This window comes from Cajanus cajan, chromosome 4 (genome assembly GCF_000230855.2).
Source record: "Cajanus cajan strain Asha chromosome 4, NIPB_CcT2T_4, whole genome shotgun sequence".
Taxonomy (NCBI): Eukaryota; Viridiplantae; Streptophyta; class Magnoliopsida; order Fabales; family Fabaceae; genus Cajanus; species Cajanus cajan.
Genome location: NC_138520.1, coordinates 12,257,091 through 12,274,234, shown reverse-complemented (window position 1 = coordinate 12,274,234; position 17,144 = coordinate 12,257,091). Strand labels below are relative to the sequence as shown.

Below are 17,144 nucleotides of genomic sequence, written 5' to 3'. Positions count from 1 at the left end.
TTTATTGCATGATTATTAATATGATGAAGTGTGGTGTTTGACTTCATGATTGGTGGATTGTATTTTATGCATGAGTAGTGTTGGATAAAGTGTATGGTGTGACTCTATGAACATGATTGATAGTTGGATGATGTGTAGTATAGATTTTATTCTGTACTTGTATGATTGGTTTTGAACTCTAGCTTATCCTTCTGTTTCCATGTGGTGGAACTGCGATGATCATACTTGGTATGGGAGCAGGTCAATGCTAGCTTGGAGTTGAGGTGTCTGCTGCGAGATGGGGAGTTTTGATCCTCGTGTTAGAGTTACCATTTTGGGTAACGATTTTGTCTGTGCTTGACCGACACTAGGGAATATTATTTTTGGGATGACTGTATATATATGGTGTTCTATTTTATAACCAGAAACTTAGTTATTTTCAATCTTATTTATACCTGTATGTATGAGTTATCCAGCTTAATATTTCTCTTAGTTCACTAGTAGTAGTGCAATTCCACTAAGTGTAGAGACCATGGAGGGTCGTTACACTTTTATGGTATCAGAGCCGGTCGAGTCTTTTGGGACACTCTATGGGGAGTTATCCTTCTAGGTTTCTGTTGTGTCATATCTCTGATATGTGTTAATTTTGGTGAGTTGTAGTGGTCAAGTATTAGTAAAAGAATGTTTGAATTCTTTTAGAATGGTGAGACCTCAGTTTGATCAGATCGCTAAGGCTATGGAGATGATGGCCATGGTGATGCAGCAGCAAAGTGCTCACTTTGCTCAGATGGAAGCGTGTAGAGCTACGACTGAGGTAGCTAGACCGATGATCTCTTAGTATGGGAGAGATTTAGCAAAGTTCAGGGGATGTTAGCCTCCTCAATTCAAGGGGGATTCAGATCCCGATGTGACAGATTTGTGATTGTGTGAGATGAGAAGATCTTTAGTGTTTTGGGATCTTCTGAAGAGAGGAAGTTGGCCTATGCACTATACATGCTGGTGGGCGAGATTGTGTACTGGTAGAGAGGCACCAGGCAGATGATAGAGAGCAGAGGTGTGGTTGTAGATTGGGATTGCTTCAAGAGAGTTTTCTTGGAGAAGTATTTCTCGGACAACGTTATATATGCTAAGGAGGCTGAGTTCATGAGACTTTAGCAGGGGAGCATGTCTGTTTCAAATTATGCTATGAGGTTAGAGCATCTGGCTCGTTTCTACTCTCAGGTCGTATTTGAGGCTTGGAGATGTAGGAAGTTGCAGAGGGGTTGAGGCATGAGCTAAAGAGGGTCATAGTCCCTATGTCCATAGAGGAGTTTTCTGCCTTGGTTGAGAAGGCAAAGACTGTTGAGAGATTGGAGGGTGGTGGTAGCAGCGGCAAGGCTGCTAGAGTTCAGGAGGGATCATCCGGATCAGGAGGGAAGGTCAGCAGAGAGGACCCTATGACAGACCTGTTCAGTCTCAGGGGTGTTGTTAGTAGGGGACCTCGTCCTGTTACTCCTCAGGGTGGAGCACAGTTGGTGCAGTGTTACAGATGTGGAGAAGCCCACATGGTTAGAGATTGTTCCCATTCGGGGAATGTTTTTTTTCAGATGTGGCAGGCCAGGCCACATTTCTAAAGATTGTCAGATGCCACCGACTCCATCTGGAGTGCCCCGAGGCCAGTCAGTCCTACGTTTGCGGGGAGAGTATTTTCTTTATCAATTGTAGAGACTTTCACTTTATTAGATTTGGTGAAGAGGAAGGGGAAGGCAGCAGGTGAGGATGTTTTGTTCTTGTTTGATTTTGGTGCCACACATTCATTTTTTTTGTTGATTGTGTGGGGAGATTGGATTGTCGGTGTCTGCATTGCATGTTGATTTGTATGTATCTACTCCGGCTTCAATTTCTGTGTGACATTGGAGATGTGTGTGAGATGTCGATAAAGGTGTTTGGTAGGAGGTTCCGAGTGAACCTGATTGTGTTGCTCATGGTAGATATTGACATAATCTTAGGGATGGATTGGTTATTTGTCAATCACATCCTTATAGATTATGTGCGGAGAGAGATTGTATTCCCTCAGTTTGAGGATGAGGTGATATTATCAGCGGGTCAGGCTGAGCAGTTGATAAGAGATGGAGCTGAGTGCTTCATGTTGTTTTTCGCCTTGAGTGTTGAGATGGAGAGGGTCATCATTGAGATAAGATTGTCAGTGAGTTTCCTGAGATGTTCCCAAATGATGTGTCGGGATTGCCACTTATGTGTAGAGTCACATGAGGGAATGAGGGGAGAATAGTTCCTGTAGAGTTTTTAATAATTTTATAATTATTTCTGTTTGGAAAATTATTGGTATTATGAGATTCTGTATGTGTTTAAGATTAGGAATATATAATTAATTTGTAAAAATGATGATCTAGGAGGGAGAACGAAATTGTAGAAAAGTGTCTGTGAGTTAGGTTTTGGAAAAATTGGGGGTTTTACTATTTGAGTTAAGATTCTATTAAATTGGTGATTCAATTGAGTGTTATATTAATTTATAAATGTTATTGTTATATTATATGATAAAAATTGATGATCTAGAAGTGAATTCATGGTGAATTGCTTGAGGGGTATGTGAACCACTATTTTGTTGGACTTATCTGTTGTGTGTATGTGATATGAAATTGAATTATCAGATGAGATGTATTGAATGTGATTGTGATTGTGGTTCCTCACACTAATGACCAGGGATGACACGACCCTTGGGTAAGTGATGCTACAAGGACGGCATGACCTTGACATAATGTGGGATGAGTGAGGCAATTAACACGTATCACTTATGTCAGATGTCGCATGGCCTTGGCATAAGGTTAATTGTAAGATTTGTGTGGATTATGAATGTGATTGTGGTTCCTCACACTAATGACCAGGGATGACACAACCCTTGGGTAAGTGATGCTACAAGGACGGCGTGACCTTGGCATAGTGTGTGATGAGTGAGACAATTAACATGTATCACTTATGTCAATTGTGGCATGGCCTTGGCATAGTGTTAATTATAAGATTTGTGTGGATTATGAATGTGAAAATGATAGTGTTAATTGCAAGATTTGTGATGGATTGGTGTGATTGCGAATTATGACGTGAAGATGATGCATGATTGATAGAGTTATGATATATAGAAATGCTTGTGAATATTTCATTAAGTAATGAGTTATGATGAGATTATGTTGTGTTTTTCCTTATGTGCTTTACACATAGATGTTTTCTTTTCTCACCGTACAATTTGTGGATGTTTTAGGTGAGGAAGATCTGGCTACGAGTGGCATCTAGAATGCCAACAGTTGAATTATGAGTATGCTCTGATAATGTGACATCGGGGCAGAGGATTTCTAGGACATGGATTTTATTTGTATATGGAGTTGTACTTATTATTTTGAAAACATTTTTTAACCTCTTATGTTTTATTTTCCAAGTTTCATTTTCAAAATATTTTGGATATTGAAGAATGTTTCTAGAGGTTTTTATGTGAACCCTTTTACTGAAGTTGAAAAATTTATTTCCTTAGTTTATTTACATTATTACAGTATATGTGTTGGGGGTAGTAAGGGTGTCACACTATCCATATGTGTAAATAAATCCAGCCAATTTTTTTTTGTGTATAAATAGGTGTGAAGGGACAGATTTGTAAAGGGAACAAAGCAAGTTCCTTTAAAATAAACAAAAAGAGTGTGTTCCAGTAAGCAATACAATGCTAGGACTACTTCCTGCCATGTGTTGGGATCCATGCATGAGAAAGACATTCCCTTTTTCTTTATTCTACGCTCCCCTTGGCATATTGTTAATTATAAGATTTGTGTGGATTATGAATGTGAAAATGATACTGTTAATTGAAAGATTTGTGATGGATTGGTGTGATTGCGAATTATGACGTGAAGATGATGCATTATTGATAGAGTTATGATATATAGAAATGCTTGTGAATATTTCATTAAGTAATGAGTTATGATGAGATTATGTTGTATTTTTCCTTATGTGTTTTACACATAGATGTTTTCTTTTCTCACCGTACAATTTGTGGATGTTTTAGGTGAGGAAGATCCGACTATGAGTGACATCTAGAATGCCAACAGTTGAATTATGAGTATGCTTTGATAATGTGACATCAGGGCAGAGGATTTCTAGGACATGGATTTTATTTGTATATGGAGTTGTACTTATTATTTTGAAAACATTTTGTAACCTCTTATGTTTTATTTTCCAAGTTTCATTTTCAAAATATTTTGGATATTGAAGAATGTTTCTAAAGGTTTTTATGTGAACCCTTTTACCAAAGTTGAAAAATTTATTTCCTTAGTTTATTTACATTATTACAATATATGTGTTGGGGGTAGTAAGGGTGTCACACTATCCATATGTGTAAATAAATCCAGCCAATTTTTTTGTGTATAAATAGGTATGAAGGGAGAGATTTGTAAAAGGAACAAAGCAAGTTCCTTTAAAATAAACAAAACGAGTGTGTTCCAGTAAGCAATACAATGCTAGGACTACTTCCTGCCATGCGTTGGGATCCATGCATGAGAAAGACATTCCCTTTTTCTTTATTCTAAGCTCCCCTTAGCATATTGTTAATTATAAGATTTGTGTGGATTATGAATGTGAAAATGATACTATTAATTGCAAGATTTGTGATGGATTGGTGTGATTGCGAATTATGATGTGAAGATGATGCATGATTGATATAGTTATGATATATAGAAATGCTTGTGAATATTTCATTAAGTAATGAGTTATGATGAGATTATGTTGTATTTTTCCTTATGTGTTTTACACATAGATGTTTTCTTTTCTCACCGTACAATTTGTGGATGTTTTAGGTGAGGAAGATCCGACTATGAGTGATATCTAGAATGCCAACAGTTGAATTATGAGTATGCTCTGATAATGTGACATCAGGGCAGAGGATTTCTAGGACATGGATTTTATTTGTATATGGAGTTGTACTTATTATTTTGAAAACATTTTGTAACCTCTTATGTTTTATTTTCCAAGTTTCATTTTCAAAATATTTTGGATATTGAAGAATGTTTCTAAAGGTTTTTATGTGAACCCTTTTACCAAAGTTGAAAATTTTATTTCCTTAGTTTATTTATATTATTACAATATATGTGTTGGGGGTAGTAAGGGTGTCACACTATCCATATGTGTAAATAAATCCAGCCAAATTTTTTGTGTATAAATAGGTGTGAAGGGACAGATTTGTAAAGGGAACAAAGCAAGTTCCTTTAAAATAAACAAAAGGAGTGTGTTCCAGTAAGCAATACAATGCTAGGACTACTTCCTGCCATGTGTTGGGATCCATGCATGAGAAAGACATTCCCTTTTTCTTTATTCTACACTCCCCTTGGCATATTGTTAATTATAAGATTTATGTGGATTATGAATGTGAAAATGATACTGTTAATTGCAAGATTTGTGATGGATTGGTGTGATTGCGAATTATGACGTGAAGATGATGCATGATTGATAGAGTTATGATATATAGAAATGCTTGTGAATATTTCATTAAGTAATGAGTTATGATGAGATTATGTTGTATTTTTCCTTATGTGTTTTACACATAGAAGTTTTCTTTTCTGACCGTACAATTTGTGGATGTTTTAGGTGAGGAAGATCCGACTATGAGTGACATCTAGAATGCCAACAGTTGAATTATGAGTATGCTCTGATAATGTGACATCAGGGCAGAGGATTTCTAGGACATGGATTTTATTTGTATATGGAGTTGTACTTATTATTTTGAAAACATTTTGTAACCTCTTATGTTTTATTTTCCAAGTTTCATTTTCAAAATATTTTGGATATTGAAGAATGTTTCTAAAGGTTTTTATGTGAACCCTTTTACCAAAGTTGAAAAATTTATTTCCTTAGTTTATTTACATTATTACAATATATGTGTTGGGGGTAGTAAGGGTGTCACACTATCCATATGTGTAAATAAATCTAGCCAGTTTTTTTGTGTATAAATAGGTGTGAAGGGACAGATTTGTAGAGGGAACAAAGCAAGTTCCTTTAAAATAAACGAAAAAAGTGTGTTCCAGTAAGCAATACAATGCTAGGACTACTTCCCGCCATGCATTGGGATCCATGCATGAGAAAGACATTCCTTTTTTCTTTATTCTACGCTCCTCTGTTTCACTTCACTTTCCTTCTACACAATTTTGTACTTTGTTTCTAAGGTATTCTATCATCAAGTGTTAGGGTTGTTGTCTTGGTTTAATTTAATGACATTAGGCATGTCATAACTGACGTTGACAAAGTCTTCAAATTAATTTAGATTATCTTAAAATGCTTATGCGGTTTAGGGAAAGAGGAATTTCTTGGGAATGAAAAACAATCTATTTTTTCTATTTGGAATACAATTTTCATATAGCACATTATAACAAGAAATAGAAGAATCACATGATAACAATGTTTTCGTGCTCTTCTGCATACGTTCTTCAATTTGCATCATCACTGTGGACCTGAAGCATTGGTATCCAATGAATTTAGTTGGCTTAATTCAATGTCTTCATTTAAATCGGATTAATGTTGAGTTTTGACTAGGTGGTGGAGGATTACTGTTTAAGGGTTTCTATTATTACATATGAAGTGTGAAATTGGATTTAGATTTAGATTTTGATGTGATGGGTTTTGAATTTTCAGGGACTGGTCGGAGCTGCTAAAGAATGCTTCAGATGTGGTGATGTGAACTTGCTTGGCAGTTTTCTGGAAAAAGGTACAAGTATACAATTCTAGTTTTGCATTAAATTATTGAATCAATGGTTTGCTTGATCTAGAGCTGTCAAAACGGGTAACCCGGCCCGGCCCACCACGGGTTGAGCCTTTGGTGGGCCAACCCAACCCGGCTCGTTTATTGGTGAGCTGGAAAAAATTGAGCCCGGCCCGGCCCACCACGGGTTGGTGGGCTAAACGGGTTGGCTCACCTAATTTGAAAAAATCACCTAATTTAAAAAAATGTAATCAAATTTAATGCCTAATCCTGCAAAAATAGTATGCACATAAGCTTTTCTAGAGAAAAGTAAATAAATTCCTACACTAATTACATAATTTGAAGAAAAAATACATAAAATTGAGAATCTATGATGGTCTATGAAGTTTTATTTGGCCCAACCTAATAGCAGAAGTTTTTTTTTTTTTTTTTTTTTTATGGGCTGGTGGGTCAGCCCGGCTCACCACGGGTTGAACCCGGGTGAGCCGGGTTGTTAGTGGGCCGGGTTTAAAATTGGCCCACACTAAAATTTGCAAATTTTTTTTAGCCCAACCCGGCTCGAACCCGTGGTGGGCCGGGTTGGCTCACCGGGCTGAGCCCATTTTGACAGCTTTAGCTTGATCCAACTTGCTGGCAAACGAAAAAGGGACAACCATAAACAAACAAATACGGAGTTATGTCATCCAGATGACATTATATTTAATAGAATTAGCTAATATAAAAAACTAAATATGACATAATAATGAGTAAATAAAGTGTACCAACTCAAAACAAATAACATTTGAATTACAGAATAAGAAATATTTTTTTCTTTTTGAGAAAATTATTACTTAAATATTAAATGAAATCTTGTTAGGTACTTGATTATAAATAAAAGAAAAATTGAGAGTCAATTAATATAATTAATCACAAGTATTTATTGATCTACAGTCACTAATTATATTTTAGTTGTATCAATAAAAAATTCTATGAATGACATGCTGACTTGAGGTAGAAGACAAAATATAAATTCTTGTCCTAAGTTATACTATTTAAATTTGATCATCTTCTAGTTTAAAATAAATAACAAAAGAATCACTTTTACTTATTTAAAGTGTATATTGTCATGTTTACTAGTCTCATTCGTTTTTCCCTTCACATGCAGGAACCATTCATTTGTACTAGAGAGAATCCATTCTTTGTGGACTTCCAAGATCTTTGGTCAGATTCCCTTACAACTAAACTATAATGAGTTGAAAGATTACTAATCCTATAATGAACTTAAATCACTTTCTTTAAAGTAAACCCACCCCTATGTTTGAAAATAGAATATTAAGTATAGTTGCAGCTTACTAATCCTAATGAACTTAAATCACATTATTCTTTTGCATGCCATTTGTGGATTTTACTATTACTTGCATTAATAGACCTTTTCAAATATTCACTTGATCTCATTTTACTATTTTTTTTTTATCTTTTTAGATTAATTTGATTTTCCAACTATATGAGATTAATTATGTTTAAAGATTAATTACTATTTTAAATTAAATTTAGAATACGATGGGTATTATGCTATATAAATTTTGTTTTATGTATATTATTATAAATATTATATAAATTATTGTCCTAAGTTTTGCTATTTAAATTCTGTTTTATATATGTTATTATATATATTATATAAATTCTGTTTTATATACCCTTAAATTATTGCAACCATGTTTAAATATACAAAACATAGATTCTTTTACTTTGAATTGTGCTTGGATCTACGATAGGTGTTATTATGGTAGAATAGGATTGGAACCATCTTTTGTATTAGGGGTTGACGAGTTTATAAACAAAGCTTGCCAATACAAATACTATAAAGGTGATGGGGGGATTAGATGCCCATGCCTCAAATGCAATTTTCCAAAGATTTTGAAGGATGAAAATGTGAAGGTTGACCTTTATAAACAAGGATTCAAACCTGGTTATTTTGTTTAGAGTGATCACGGAAAAGAGATGCCACATTGATTTACATGTTGAATATAATTGTATGGGTGTTTCAGACAATGGTGTAGATGTGGCTCGAGGGGAGCAATTTATGTTTATGCAAGAGATGGTGCTTGATGCTCTCAAGCAACATGACTCGCTTGAAGTACTAGAGTTCGACAACATGGAAAATCCTCCAAATGAAGAAACTAAAGATTATATAATCCGTTGACAAAATCAAGTAAGTTGTTTGAAGGGGCTAAATGTAAAGTAGTAAGTTATTTCATAAGGCCCAAAAGTCCGGTGTAGGTCATTTAGTAGCCCAGAACGGACCGTTCTAAAAATGGAACGGGCCGTTCCAAACTACTAAATTGACCTATAAATCGTATTTGAGAACGGCCCGTTCCAATCATCAGAACGGCCCGTTCTTAATCCGGAACGGCCCGTGTCTGAACCCCTTGTCATGTGAAAAAGTCACATCCAGAACGGCCCGTTCCAACCATCAGAACGTCCCGTTCCAGTATCAGAACGACCCGTTTTGGATGGAGAACTTGAAGGTCTAGATGATTACCAGAACGGGCTGTTCTGATAATGGAACGGGACGTTCTGATGGTTGGAACGGGCCGTTCTGGATGTGACTTTTGCACATGACAAGGGGTTCAGAACGGGCCGTTCCGGATTCGAAACGGGCCGTTCTGGACACTCCTGAACTTCTATAAATAAGGGTCGTTCAGGTGTAGCGTAGGTTCCCTTCAAATCAATGGCTGTTTCGTATGTTCACATGCTTCAATCTGCTAAGGGTTTCCACAAGCGTAACCTCTCTTATTCCAATTGCAGTTACAAGGGGAGGAGGAGCCACTGCATTGTTTTTTCTTCTATGCACACATCAAACCCTAAGGTACTTCCATCTAAACTAACTAAAAGCAAAGTTAGTGGTAAAACTCATTATAAATATAACCCAAAGATTACTTAAAGTTGTTTCAAACTCTTAATCAATTCTGGACCCAAAACTGATTCCTCAATGTGAAACCAAAGATGTTAATATTTACCTAAGATTATGCCAGTTAGTATTGTAATGTGATACTGGTTGCTCCTACTTGAATCTAAACGCGCACTTAATTAAGGCTGTCATGTGATAGGAAATCCACTAGTAAATTTTGCTTCTTTGAATAAATAATTATTTTTAGCCTTAATGCAATTTTTCAAATTTTTCCACTTAACTATTGAGTTTTTTTTTTCACACTTTTGTTGATTGTTGACATGATACATTAATTGTTGATGTGACACATTAGTGTTACATTATCACTTGTTTATCACATCAATCCACATCAGTTAATGTATCACATCAACTATAGTTAATGATGTTGGATAATACAAATTCTAAAACTGTGTAGCAAAATTCATGAAATCGTGAAATATGAGTGACAAAATGTGTAATTTAGCTTTACATTTATTCACCAACTACCTTTTTTGCCTGTGGGTTTCTTTAAAGTTTTAATAATTTTTAGTTGTTTGGTTTTCTATCTAATGTTGCACTTGACATTAAATTGTTGATGTAAGTTTATATTATATTTCTGGGTTTATGTTGTGTAGCAATTCAGTTCCATGGATGAAGTCTGCAGATTCTTTCACATTTTAATGCTGAATGCAAATATGTTGTTCTAACAAAGAACATTCATCCTTTGTGTTAGTTGTGAAATTTCTTAGCATTTTTTGTTTTTCATATATTTATTCTTGTTATATTTTTTATTTCATTAGATCAATCCTTGTTTTTACATTTAAGTGTTAAACTTTTGTTAGGTAGACTCATTACTGGACAGTGTAAAATGGGATAACAAAGGTTTGGCTGTGGCAATAGCTCAGAATGTTGACACGGGGGCCATATTAATGCAAGGTTTTGCAAATAGAGAAGCAGTGGCTACAACCCTATCTTCTCGAAAGGCCACATTCTATAGCCGATCACGATCTGCATTGTGGACCAAAGGAGAGACCTCTAATAATTTTATCAATGTTCATGATGTCTTTATTGATTGTGATCGTGATTCTGTTAGCACTTGCCTCTTTTCTCGTTGAATTATTTATCTTTGCTTTTGGTATGATTAGGTAGTTAATGCTTTTTACCCCTGTTAACTACTTTTCAGATAATATACCTTGGGAAACCTGACGGGCCTACCTGTCACACGGGGGCAGAAACATGCTATTATACATCAGTTTTTGACTTGTTAAAACAGCAAGAGGTAAGTTCAACCAATTAAAACAAACATGTTATTGCCTTGTTTTCCTGTAGAGAAAGTTTGGCAATATTCAAATTGGCTCGGGTTATCTGTTACAGGATGAAGGAAATAAATTGGCATTAACCTCTTTGTATGGGTTAGAGTCAACAATCTCCCAACGTAAAGCAGAGTTAGCAGAAACAGAAAATGAAAAGCCTTCGTGGACAAAGCGATTATTGCTTAATGATAAGTTGCTATGCTCTAAAATCAGGTCGAGTATGTCTTGTTATGTTATTCTGTAGTTTGAATTTAAAGGGGGAAAAATATCCATTTTCATCCCAAACTACCAATTGTCTGTTTAGATGCATTTTACTTAAAACACGCCTCTGTTGTAATTCACTTTGCTTGAAGGAAAAATACGGATTAAAGGATTGTCTCTCTTTGATATCAGATTGTAACTGTATCTTTCATCTTGTAGAGAAGAGGCAAACGAGTTGTGTCAAACACTAGAGAATAATGAGGACAAGTCACGTACTGCATCAGAGATGGCTGATGTACTCTATCATGCCATGGTTCTGTTGGCAAAGAAAGATGTCAAAATTGAAGATGTTTTGCAGGTTCTTCGGCTGAGATTTTCCCAATCTGGCATTGAGGAGAAGAGAAGTCGTGTATCCCAAAAATCAATGGATGATTGAATGTATGTTAAGTCTATATCTCAAACAATATATTTAGCTTTTGCTGACATAGTCGGATGTACCATGCTTGTTCTTATCCATGTGACTATGCTGAGCAGTGCAACTTTGTTAAATAGCATAAATAATGTCAAGAACACCATGTAACTGTTATCCTCACTTTTTTGTAGAGATCAGTTTTCACCTTTTTAAAGGTTTAGTTAATTTTATTGCGTGCATGCTTATATGTAGCAAACTGCAAGACTGTAATGTAACAAGCTCTTATTTTTTGCTTAGTTATAAATTCCTAAGTATCTATATCTTTTAAAGTTGAGTAGAATTGATGTTGAACTATTAAATGCAATTGAGATACATTTTTAGTATGAACCATGGATCTAATACAATGTGTGTATGGTGAGAGGATTTGATTATAAAGTTGAAACATAAAGATGGGTTAGACAAATTGGTTTTAAAGATGAAACAATCAACTCTCAAGTTGGATTATTGAAATTTGCGTGTTTGTCTTGTGACCATCAATTCAATGATCTATGTCTCACTCTTATTTCTTATTTGGGTTTTTTTAGGGACATATTTTACTTTCTATTGTTTATAAGTCAAAAATGTATTCGATAAATGATGATTAGAAGCAATGTTGTATCTATAATAATAATAAAGGATTTTATTTTATATTTGATATCTACTTTTTTTTCATTTTATTTTTAATAATTATACAATTTTTATTAACTGAACAAATTATCAGGGTAAATTTATTGTTTTATCTTATTTTTAATATGGGCATGTATTGTCATTTTTCTCACTAATATATAAAGTGTATTCTAAGCGAAAAGAAAAAAAGGTCAACATTTGTAGTTGTATTAACCTCTGAAATGCAAGGTACTTTATTTTTAACATAGTTGAAATGACAAGTAATATACTTGGTTGAAGAGATTAAGTTAGAGATGCTGGATGAGAAGAAACAGGTGCGATTAAGCACACCTATTCTATTATCTCCTACACATTTTGTGGCACATGCCAAGAAGTCCTCAACGTTCCGAATGTGACAATTAATCATACAGAGATAACATAATTTGATTGGAGAACTCGTGAATGTTAGATATTATAGGGGGGGATTGGGGAAGAGTTCCATCGCATGATTGTAAAAATTGCAATGAATTTCTTCTTAAATGTGAAAAACTAGGACTTTGGGCGAGCATAATATATAACATATATGAAACTAATCGTAACTTCTTTATTTATTTGGCATAATTTTATGATATGATTTTTTTCTTTTTTGATTTGTTGTTTCTTTCTTTGATTGTGTTGATGTTTGGTATTTTCTTCTGCAATTATCGTGATTTTTAGATTTGATTGTACATTTATTTATATCTTTATTCTTTTTTCTTTGTATCTTTCTCAATTGCTTGTGAGTTTACCTTTGTGAAAGTTAGTTAAAATTGTGAAAATTATTGAATAAAAACTATGATCGTAAAGGTCTGCACCCTAAAACTTTACTAAACAAAAATTTTTTTAATAAAAAAATATGAATAAAGTAAATTAAGTATTCTAAACAGCCTAAAAACATTACGTTGTAAGATAACTATTCTTCTAGAGTTGAGAAGAATAAAACTGTAGAAATTGTGTAAGTGAGCAAATATATTTAAATATTCACAATTTAAAAGTTTTTCCCTATTTTTTTTTCTTTTATTCGGACCCTACATATTACGTACACCTACTCACTTGCATTGCACAATTGTAGTTTCATTTAAAAGGAAGGCGATGGGTAGAGTGGACAAGTTTGTTATATTGTTCGCCAATGAATAAGTAAATGGTAATTACTTTTATTTTATTTTTTTATTTAAATTATTTAAAATTACTAAAATATCCATTTCTAGAAGTTGCTTAGATCCTTAACTCCAATAATTACTACTTGCTCTTCATTCTGATAGCAATGCACTTGCCACAAACAAACCCACTCGTTGAGGATGACTACTAGTTGACTGTTGTTGGTTGAGGATGGCTACTCAACCAATAACCTTGTGAAGCTGTCAAATGCTACAGTATTACATATTTAGATACTTATCCTTATTTTAACGAAGATTTTGTTGAAAAAGGCAAAAACTTAATTAATTTAATGTCATGCATAAATTTTCTGGCTGAGGTTAGTAGTCTTTTGTGACTTAAAAAGATGTGTGCTCTCTGACCTATTTTATTTTTAAAAAAAGAAAAAAAATAGCTCAAAACATGTATGCATGAATTGGGGCCTAAGTTGCCCATCTTTACACCCTTCCAATCTGATAAATTGTGCCAAAAGTTATCGCTTTTGTCACTTGCTTAATTAATTTGGCTCATGCCTCTTCTACATGTATTGCATTAGATTTTCTTTTTGCTTTTCAACCCTTAATTTAAGGTTCTAATTGAGAACAACCCACATGGGAAGAGAAGTTGCCGGGAAAGAAGTTTTCTTAAGCAGCCTTTTGCTTTTAATAGATAAAAAACAAACATAACATAATTATTGCATTCTAATAATAAATAAAAAATTGCCAGCAGAATATTTTTTTGAAAATTATCCTCTAATTATTTGGTAGAGTATTTGGGGATGAAAGTTTGCTATCTTCTTTACCAAAAAAAGAAAGTTTGCTCTGTTCAAAATTCAAATGTCTAAGCATGACACATAGTTTCGATGAAGTTTCCTCGTTTGATTGAAATTTCGAAAGTACCCCTGACTCAAGAAAACACATACTGAAATTCAGACTCCAACTAGCAGCAGCTAAAGTAAATTATTATCAAAAAGTCACAAATTACAATAATTTAATAAAACATGTAAATAATTTTTATAAGTGAAGGAAAATAACCATAACTAATATTTTATTCGATCAAAACTGATCCTTTTTAATCAAATAGAGATCCATGCTTAATTACAAAATTATATGCATAGGGTTCACTTATGAATGATTAAGATATATGAGTTTAGGGTTTAGAATTTTGTGTTACGAGAGTTAGTCTCTTTGAAAAAAATTTATGCATTTTTTTTTGTATAGTTTGAAAAAGAACTTTTGAATGATATATAGAATTTATTCATATTGAGTATTTTTGGTGCATCTTAAGTTGTTAAGAATAGAGATAGTGCTTAATTTTTAATTGCTTGAGAACAAGTAAAATTTTAAGTTTGGTGTGTTTTAATAATTTTCAAATATGTTTACAATTTTTTTATCAAATTTAGGCAATTATTAAATATATCTTATACTTTAAAATTTCATTTTTGACCACAAATTAAAACACATAATTAGAGTTAATTTTATTTTTAGGATGAAATTGTTTAAAATTAGGTATTTTAGAAGTTTATTTGTTGAGATGTGACATAGGGATAATGAAACTTGAAAGCTACAACGTCTCAAAAGAACTAACTCAACATCGTCCCAAGATTAATTGGATGCACTCTAAGCCAACCTTTTCAAAGAATTCGCTTAAAGCGACCAATAGTTTGCTTTGAGTGAGTTCACATAGAGACCACCCCAAGGAGATGATGATAGCTCACTTAAGTGAATGAGTTGCTCATTTTGAGAGAGCTAGAATTCACTTAGAGTGACCATACAGTACTTTAAGTGAGGTAAGTCAGGTACTACCCTTATAGGATGATTGATGGAGGAGGCCCATGGGCTAAGGGCCCAACTACTAGGGCTATGGCAAGAAGAAGGATGCATGAAGAGTGGACCCAAGCCCAAGGAAGGCCCATCACTTTATTTTGTTGGGCTTTGTCTCAAGCCCATTAGATTAGGTATAGTGTAAGATTGGGCCTTAGTGCCTTGTATTTTCTTTTGGGCCTTGTATTTCTGACCATGTAGCTTAGGATTTGCATTTAGAGGCCATGTGAATTTAGAGTTATTTAGGTTGCATGTGCAATTTCATTAGCATGTAATTAAAATCACATTTGAAGTGCATTTCGGCCATGTGCAACACATGCACATGGTGTGATCCGAAATGCAACTCAAATTGATTTCTAATTACATACCAAATGAAGAAGCACATGGTGATCCGGGTTTTAGGCACCAAAATTTGAATTTTGAATTCAAATTTTGGGTGCCTAAGGTTAAGTGAACCTTACCTTGGTTCTACTTAACCTTAGGTTAACCCTAGGTCACTTTAACCTAATTCTTCACTATAAATCACCTTGGCCGAGAATTGTAAGACACTTTTGGAATTAATTGATGAGTTTTCTCTCTTTAGAAATCTCCTTCTCCGAAAGTCACATCTCCTAAACTCTACCCTACTTGAGTTTTCTCTCCTACTTTAGCTCCCAACATAGTTCAACCCTAGGAGAGTCAATGAATGATGATAGCCTTGCTTTAGGAGATCATTATCAACAACCTCCTAGAAGGGTGCATAGGACCCCCAAACTAAGGGAATCTAGGGTAGATCTTCCCTATTTTCATGGAAAAGATGTGGAAGGGTACCTAGATTGGGAGATGAAGGTGGAACAAATCTTCACTTTCCACCAAGTGAGTGAAGAAAGAAAAGTCTCCTTAGCTACCCTAAGCTTCCAAGGTCACGCCATGTATTGGTGGACTTCTCTTGTGAGAGATAGGCGTCTCCATAATGATCCTCCAATTCAATATTGGAATGAATTAAGGAGTGCCTTGAGGAGGAGGCATATTCCCTCTTACTACACTAGGGAGCTTATCAGCAAGCTCCAAAGACTCCATCAAAAAAATATAACTGTGGAAGAGTATAGACAAACGATGGAGTTATATTTGATGAGGGCTGGAATTAGGGAGGAGGAAAATATTACCATTGCTAGGTTTTTGAGTGGTTCAACTTTTGAGATAAGAGATAAGGTTGAGCTTCTCCCTTATAGGGATTTGAATGATTTGGTTCAACTTTGCATAAAGGTTGAACAACAAAATTTGAGAAAAGGTTTTAAAACAAGCTCATCCTCATCTTCTTTCTCTAAGTTTGACTACAAGAGGGAGGGTAAACAAAATGAATTTGAAAAGAAAAATACTTTTCCCTCCAAAAATCTAGACAAGGGTAAAGAAAAAGAAAAAAACAAAAAAATCAACACCTCACACACTAGCACTAAGTCTAGTGATATTAAGTGCTTTAAGTGTCTTGGGAGAGGCCACATTGCTTCTCAATGCCCTAACAAGAAAGTGATGATTTTAAGGGGCCAAGACATTTATAGTAGCCATGATGAAGCTACTACTTTTTCATCTTCAAGTGAGGATGAAGAAGAAGCAAGTGAGGGAGAGTCATGTGAGATCACTTACCCTTACAATGGGGAACTTCTTATGATGAGAAGGGTCCTCAACAACCAACCTAGTGATACACAATCCCAAAGAGAGAACATCTTTCATACAAGATGTAACATTTCAAACAAGGCTTGTTCTCTCATAGTGGATAGTGGATCTTGGTGCAATTGTTGTAGCACTAGGATGGTTGAGAAGTTGGGCTTGACTACTACACCTCATCCCAAACCTTATCAACTTCATTGGCTTAATGATGATGGGGATATGGTAGTCAACCAACAAGTGGAAGTAGAGTTTTCTATTGGGAACTATCAAGATAAAGTTAAATGTGATGTAGTTCCCATGGGCTAAGGGCCCAACTACT

General features: G+C 34.6%; 1 protein-coding gene across 1 annotated transcript; it reads left to right on the top strand.

Moving 5' to 3' along the window:
* Positions 1-9,398: 9,398 nt before the first annotated feature.
* Positions 9,399-11,833, top strand: LOC109802925 (histidine biosynthesis bifunctional protein hisIE, chloroplastic). The gene is made up of 5 exons (XM_020364340.3): positions 9,399-9,551; positions 10,454-10,699; positions 10,795-10,890; positions 10,986-11,137; positions 11,345-11,833. The coding sequence occupies exons 1-5, from the start codon at positions 9,414-9,416 to the stop codon at positions 11,559-11,561; spliced, it is 849 nt and encodes a 282-aa protein (XP_020219929.1). The 5' UTR covers positions 9,399-9,413; the 3' UTR covers positions 11,562-11,833.
* The last annotated feature ends 5,311 nt before the right edge of the window (positions 11,834-17,144 follow it).